Raw genomic sequence first — 8102 nt, forward strand, 5'->3', positions numbered from 1 at the left:
CTTCCCCAGTGGCTCTCTTGGCATCTTGGGGCCTGCGCCTGCCTGACTTGTACTGATGGCAACCTCCTGTGAGCCTGGATGAAGTGGAGCCATCTGGGCAACTGCAGGAGACAGGTGAGTCTGCTGAGTGACTGCAGGCTGTTCCCCAGAGTTGTGCCTGGGTGTCGGCTGCAACTGGCCTAAGTGTGAGAGAGGCCTGGAGGCCTGTAGGGGCTCCTGCAACTGAGGTACTGCCAGAGGCTGTGCTGCAGGGCCTAAAGGGGGTGCCTGCTGCTGCAGGGCTGGTGGTCAGGGTGGACAAAAGGCCAGCGTCGCCGGACAGGTTGTCTTCCAGGCCCCATGGCCCCAGCCACAGTCCTCTGCTGGGAAAGTAGAGCCTATAAACTGAAAGTCCGGGAATACACAATAAACCAACCGTTCTTTTGTCTATTTTTCTTTTTTATATACGCTATATTAGTGCAAAGGTGCAAAAGTGCAAAGTGCAAATGAATAAAAATTGAGTCCATTTCTTGTATGTTTCTTGTCCGTGTCATTAGAGGTATGTTCGTTATGTATTAAAATTGAGAAGAATATGGTCGGTAGTCACATTGGAGCAATTAGCAAATTGATGACCTTCCAGCTTTAATTGTGCCCAGGAAGAAGTATGATATATACGAAACGGGAATTGTATAATATGCACGCATAATCCCGTCGGCACATTTTGGATTTTCCTTCAGCTTGGACTGGGGTAAACCCCCCCCCTTCCAACATTGTGACTTTCCGCTTGCTCATTGTCGAGTCCCCATTGTGGGCTTTTATTATATTCCCTTTTGGACATTGATTCAGGTATCATCATAACGACTTGGACAGAAGAAACAAGGAATTCAATTGTATTTATTGTATATTGTATTTATTCATTTGCACTTTGCACTTTTGCACCTTTGCACTAATATAGCATATATAAAAAAGAAAAATAGACAAAAGAACGGTTGGTTTATTGTGTATTCCTGGACTTTCAGTTTATAGTTTCCACTATCCGGCCTTTTTTCCCTGGTCGTTGTGTTTACTACTTTTTGGTAGGGAAAGTAGAGCCAGGCTGTTAGCTGACTTTTGCGAAACTCTGACTTTAAAAAAATCTTCCAAAAATCCCACCAAACAAACCACAATGTGCTCTTTCCAAAAAATACATGAAGCACTGGGATCTACAGGTGTGGTGGCGATGTAGGTGATGCAGGTGATGACTGAGGCCGCCATTCGGCATAACTGGACTAAGTTCTTTTTGTGGCCGATAACACAGGTGGTCAGAAAACCATCAGCCTACATGGCTGAGCAGGTATTGTGCATAATTCCATTCACACAAACTCAGGAATATGTAGGATGCCATGAACACGGGATTCCATTCATGTTTGAGGATGTAATTTGCTAAGGTTTGTTCTGAACTAAGAACTAAATGGAAATCATCTTAAAATAAGCAATTAATAGCACCTAGTCATTTATGAATGTGTGCTTTTTTCTCTGCTTATTTCATAGGTTTGCTGAATTCTTGTTCACTGAAGAATTTAAGGCTGGTTCACGCATGCTGGAAAGTGTTTACAGTCTGTTTGAAGGCTTCTCTGGGATGGTGTGTTTCTTGGTTGACTTGCTACAACCTAACCAGGCTGAATTCCCTCTTTTCAGTGTCTTTGTGTAAAGAGAAAGATTTTCCAATGCCATGACGGGACAACCACTTGCAGTTTCACTTCACTATTAAGGAAGGCTATTTAAAAATAATACATCTGTTTCAGAGTTACCACTAATGAGCCTGCCTTAACATTGCTGGGGGTGGGGGAGCAGATAAAAGTCTTTACAAAGGGGAGCATGTGGTTAAATTTTTTAAAAAGTAGAAAATTTAAACAAAGGAAAGGATGCATTGTTTTTCATAAGGACAAATATCAGCTGAAAAGTTGAAATGTTTGTTTCATAAAAAACAGTATTCTGTCTTTAAGATGTGGATTTGTTAAGGAGACAAACTTTAACTTGCATTTTCGGATTGTTCAACTGGGGAACAAAATGACAATGATTTTTAAGAGGCATCTAAAACATAGGAATGTATCCGCTGACACCCCACTTGGTCAACAGTCTCCTATGCAAAGAGCCTTGCTTTGACAAAAAAAGCTCTTCTAGGATCACCAAGTCCCCTCCAGGCAGGAGGTGAGAGACCTGGAACTCACCTTGGTTGCTGTCTTCGCATGCGCTCCTGGGCTGCATGATGATGGCACACAAGGCCTCATTCCGCCCCTGGGAGTGCTCCTGCGCTCCACAGCATGCTAATTTTGGCCCATTCAGGGCCAAATCAGGCTGTTTGGGGTCAAAATTGGCGCATTGTGAAGCACAGGAGCTCTCCAGGGCCCTCTTGGCAGTGCTCCCGTGTTCTGCAAGAGGCTGAATCAGACCTGTTTGGGGCTGAAATCAGCCTGCTGCAGTGCGCAGGAGCGCTGCCAGGGCAGCATGATGGGCCCTGGACTGCTTCCATGCTTTGCAGCAGGCTGATTTCTGCCCCAAGCAGGCACAATGTGATGTGCTGTGGAGTGCAGAAGTGCTCCCGGGAGGCCCCAGATAAGCCTGATTCAACCCGTTCGGGGCCCAAATCAGCCCACTGTGGAGCACGGGAGCATGCCACACCAGCCGGGAGTGCTCCCCCACTCCCCCCCCAGCTGGCCAGGTAAGGAGGGTGGGGGTGGAGGGTAGGAGCAGGGGATCCCCCACTCCCAGCGAACACTGGCAACCCTAGGGTCTTCTGCTGGCAGAAGAGCCTCTTGCATCAAACAAAGGAGCCACAGTTAGCTGCATGGAGCTCTAGGATAACACCCATACAATGCAGTCCTAAGCAGAGTTACACCCTTGACTTGAAAGGGTGCAGTTTAGGATTGTACTAATAATCAACTAGCTAAATTCTTTAGGGGAAGGCAAGCAATATGTTTAGAAAGTTATCCATCTTTGATGTATTAATTCTTCTGTATGTACTACCACGCTTACTAGAAGCATCTAAACCAAGCAGTTTTAATTATCATACAAGTTGTGTAGTTAATACTTTTAGAAATAAAGCCTGCCTCTAATGCCACAGGATTGGAAGCAGATCACTCAGACAGAGCAAAGCTTTTGGAGCTGGTATTTCTCACCTCCCCACTCCTGCTACAGCCTCTGAGTTGCCTGAAATATTGTTCCTTGGGGTCAAAAGTAAAGTGAATGTCAGCAGAGGGAGGGGTAAAATTATCAAAAATAACGTGGCCTTTTCCACTGGGAGATGTGCTGTTGCACAGGAGTAAGTGTTTTTATGCTACAGGAATGGTACCTTTGGATCGAACCCACCGTTCTTGAGATACGATAAGAGTCTCCCTGCTGGTAAAACCTTTTTCCTGATCTCAGGAGACAGTTTCTTAGACATCCAGTCATGGATTGCCAGACCATATACATAATCAAAATAAACATGGATAAATGCCACAATATATTCCATTTAGTCTCTGAATTCACTATGAAATTCATTAGGAAAGATTAAACAATTTTTTGGTGTGTATTTTTGAGGGAGCCATTATGTTAACATTTCAGAACTGTTACTTGAGAACTGTTGTTTAAGTTTTGGCCTATATGACCCCCACTTACATGGTATTTCACGTTTGTAAACAAGAATTGAATACAGCCGTCTCTCCAAGTAAATCAGGTGAAGGATAGAACTTATTTTTAAGAATCCTTTACAAACTAGTCTCCTAAATAAGGGGGAAGCAAAAACAACACAGAAGAGTCACAGTGCCCTCCTGAACAGAATTATAAGTCCACTGACTTCTGTTTAAGGTAGTGTTGTCAGATCAGTAACAGTACAGTGACAGTATGGAGAGTGAATTATGTTTCTATCATTATTTTTAGAAATAAATTATTGCCAGTGGTAAAGAAAATTTTATTATTGCCAGCATTACTGTCAATGTTACTATTGCCAGTGTTAAAAAGCAAGTGTGAATTAAGATCGCCCAGTACAGCCTGGCGACTGGTGAGAGATGGGGAGAGGCCGGGACTTCTGGTTGGAGGCCTGGCACAATGTCACTTCCGGCATGACCTGTAAGTAACGTCATTGTGCCAGGAGTGACATTCTAGCATTAACTCATCAATGCTAAAGGGTTACTCAGCATGATGACGTCACTTCCAGGTCATGCAAGAAGCAATGTTATTGCACCAGGGTTGCCCATCACCTCACCCGTATTTCTCCCTGGCATTTTACCCCACCATCCAGCAGAGCAGCAGCAGGCAATGGGCAGCGGGGGCATGAGATCTTCCAGCCCAGGGGGAAGATGATACCCCTATTGTGAATGCATATTACTGCAGCCTATTTGAAACACGATCGAATTGTAAATGACTGTTGCTAAAAACCGTATTTTAAATAATGAGTCAATAACTTTTAAAAATAAAAAACACCATGTATCCAGATACTAAACAAGCTAGCAAGACAAGTATTAAGATAAAACTTCTCCAATGGTGAACAAGATAATAATTTTACTTACAGTAAGCAAGGAAGTATACTGACTGGCTACTAACTTTTGTGGCCTATCCTGCAGAGTGCTCTTCTGTGTGATTAGACTGGACCTGTAACAAATGATCCTTTCCTTCTTCCTCCTGTTTTAATTTTCATTCTGCTCATTAGAGCATCATGCTAGAGCACATCTCATTGATTTTAGAGGTCTGTGCCTCAGTAGTTTTGATCATACAGCTACTGTACATGCTGTAGTGATACACAAATAAATGTTATGTTTATTTAATTTATTTAATGATGCATTTATTAAAAGTATTTCTGTCTTGCCTGTCACCCAAAAGCTTCTAAAGCAGCTGGGAAAAAACTAAAACAATCATTTGTTACAGCACATTAAACTATATCAATAAGTGACCAGCTGGCAGACAACTGAAACATCCCTCTATGAACAGTAAAGAAACTATAATTATCCATGAACAAGAGAGAGAAAGACGAGCTGCACAGATAAAAAAATTTAAAGCCTAGGGAAAAGTGTACATTATAATCTGGTACCTGAAACTGAACCACATCAGTGCCAAGCTGGTTTAGTTGTCAAAAAGGAATTGCACCTGTCAGATAATGACTTGAATCCTTCCCTGTTAAGATGCCACTCCTCCACATGGAAGGACCTCTGCAGGGTTCAACAGAGCATGTTTCTTTCCCCCAAACAGCACAGCAGGGCAAGCTATGTGTACTCAGGGGTCATGTCAATTAAAACTAAGTGGGAGGGGAGGATTGAATGGAGGTACTCACATACCTCACTCCCATTCCATAGATTAGGCAGTCTGCCTGCACATCTGCTCAGGGCTGATGGGAAACCAAGGCTGTATTGTATCCCTCCTTGCATGGGAACTGTGCCCACTTGAGGAAGGACTGTGCTCTACAGGTTCAGTCTTGGTCCCCTTGAACTCAGTAGCAAATGCTCATTCATTTTATTGGTAAAGATTGCAGCCTAAATAATTGACAATGATCTCACAGCATATTAAAACATATCTTTGTATTCCATATCACCATTACATTTAAGATGGCAATATGAAAACAGCAAAAGTTAAACTGAATGGCTATCTAGCTAGCATGCAGAATGGCTTGCCGGACCTTCTCAGAGGGTCAGCCTGGGCCATTTCCATATTTTTAGCCCCCTAACATTTTTTTTAAAATTACAAGGCATCAAAAAAGTGAGACAAGTTGTGAAACTTAATACCCAACAAATATCAATACCCAACCAATATCAAAAAAATAAATTTCAGCCCCCACTTTCGCAAAAAGCCCTCCTGCCTTCCCCCCAATCATCCATGTTGGTTGAATGCATAGATTTTCAGGTATAATTGAGTTCCCCATATCATTCTATGGCAGCTCCTTACATGCAGTAAAAAATAACTGTGCAAGTTTGAAGTTTTTTCCTCTTAAGAAGAGAATAGGAAGCTCAGATATCTGCAGCCCTCTGATTTATGACAAGTGGATGAAGTTGGTGTACCACATTAGCCCAGTTTTGACACTCCTTATATTGTTTCCTGAGCTGAATTATTCTATTGGCTTTAGAAAGCTTTCCTTTCTAAAAATATTTGAACTAGGTTCTGCTTTCCATAGTAGTGATGTGGTGGAACTTAAGTGGTACTTAACAAGTGATACTTAAGAAATGTTGTTATTATGGAACTAGGATTGCTGTAAAAGAACATTTTGCATTTATAAGGAATGTGAACTGAGCCCTACTGTACATCTTTGATGTACATTGTTAAGCAGTTAACAATTAAAATGTTTTTATATTGATGCTTCAAGACTTTAGGGATGCAGGCAAAAGAAAATGTATTGATACGAAGTGTTATTTATATGTATTAAATGTTAAATTATTTTGTTATAAATGATTTGTTTCAATGCAAGTGCTTATGTGGGATAAACATGTTTTCCCGGTCATGAATCACTAAGTATGCTGTAATTTAAACTTTCCCATCAAAACAAGTCCACAATACAAAGTGACACACGCACCCAAGGTGAGAACTGAAGCCAGTATTTTTCTGGTGGTTTGCACTGCATTAATGCCCACAGCTTGAGAGAGGCAAACCAATTATTAAAAAAAGAAACCTGATCAGCAGTGTGGCTCATTTGCAATGGGAAGAGACGTAGCAAATTGCCAAGTGAAATCTAGCTGTATATGTAGTTCTGCCAGGTGTGCACACATCCATTTTTGATCTTAGGATTTGAATTTAATTGGCAAAACAGATGTGTGGAGCCATCCTTTTTTTTTTCCTTTAACCATATCTGGTGCTTCTAGGACATTTTTTTAGTGATGGGAATGTGTACTGTGAAAGTTGCTAGGAAATTCTTAGATCCTATTCCTAACCCAAACAAGAAAAGGCAAGTAGGAAATTCTGTAGCTCTTCATAAAATTCATTTATTCATGCAAAAATGCATCAAGAGTCAGGTTGTAAGGCTACAGAATTTCAAATGACAGTTGCACACATGCATGTCTAGACACCCAGTGGGCTATTCACACACAGTTCCTTCTCCTTTTGAGCTCATGGTTTTCCTTTCCTCCTTGCTTCCTTTTCCCATTGTCTCTTGTCTCCAGCACCTTGAAGCCATACTTGTTTCCCATCTCTTGTTCCTTAAGCAGACCTTTTTTGCATGGGCGATTTTCTCCACTTTTGGCCCTGTACCTCTTTGGGTTTTTTTCTGAATTCTGGAGTCTTAACTCTCCCTTCAGATTTCATTTTCAAGATTTCTCTTCAGATTTTCTGACTGTGCCTATTCCCCTTGTTTTTCTTGATGCAGTTTTGAATCAGCTTTTTCAATCATGCAGAATTTTCCATTCATTTCTCCCCCCTCCATTCTCTGTTCTGCCCCCCTCCTCTTCTCTGCAGGCCATCTCACTGATTACTCTCTTCATCCTCCTCTCAGTTCCTCCCTCCCCTTCCTCCTCCTCTTCCCCCTCTTTTCCCAAGATGCTTCCTTTTTTTATGAAGAAAACTTTATGACATAATATCGTAATGCCATTGTTATCTCATTGTGTTGGCTTGCCTCTGTGCCAGCCTCTACCTCCCAGCTCTGGCGCACATGCGTGTGAAAATCCTAAACAAAAATGTCTACTCGGAGCACAGCTGTCCTGTGTCAGGGAATTTTTTTAAACCAAACATAATGACATTATAACCTTATAACATCATGATGTTATGATGTCAATAATCAATAACATGACTTTATAACATCAACAATGGCTTTCCCATTGTTGATTTTAAAATCTTTGAATGCTTTCAGTAGTAACTGATATGAGAACATTTTCCATCATGTTCACATGTTGGAGTCTTCTAAACCCATCAACTTTCTTGTTTTCCATTCATGTTATGCATCTGAGGTTAATTACACTCAGAGGTTTTGCTCCAGTTTAGTGACCAAACCAAAGCAGGGTTTTTTTTGGGGGGGGGGGGTGACATTCACACATCATACCTAATGATCCATTTTCTTTGTCTCCAGCCCCCACCCTACTTTGTTGTAATCTTTTCCAAACCAGCTTTGGTACTTTTTTTAAAAAGATTGTACTCAGCATATTTGTAGGCCATATGGATGAGAAGGTGCACAGTTTTGCAGTCCTGCCCTC

At 41.7% G+C, this 8102-nt stretch overlaps 1 protein-coding gene across 1 annotated transcript in view; it reads left to right on the forward strand.

The window, feature by feature from the left end:
- The window catches only part of LANCL3 (LanC like family member 3), a 59460-nt gene extending 57791 nt beyond the window's left edge, over positions 1-1669 (forward strand). The window contains exon 5 of the mRNA XM_054975029.1: positions 1510-1669. Within this exon, the coding sequence (XP_054831004.1) occupies positions 1510-1669 (160 nt within the window). The remainder of the gene's footprint in view (positions 1-1509) is intronic.
- Positions 1670-8102: the final 6433 nt, after the last annotated feature.

Source organism: Eublepharis macularius, chromosome 3 (genome assembly GCF_028583425.1).
Source record: "Eublepharis macularius isolate TG4126 chromosome 3, MPM_Emac_v1.0, whole genome shotgun sequence".
Classification (NCBI taxonomy): Eukaryota; Metazoa; Chordata; class Lepidosauria; order Squamata; family Eublepharidae; genus Eublepharis; species Eublepharis macularius.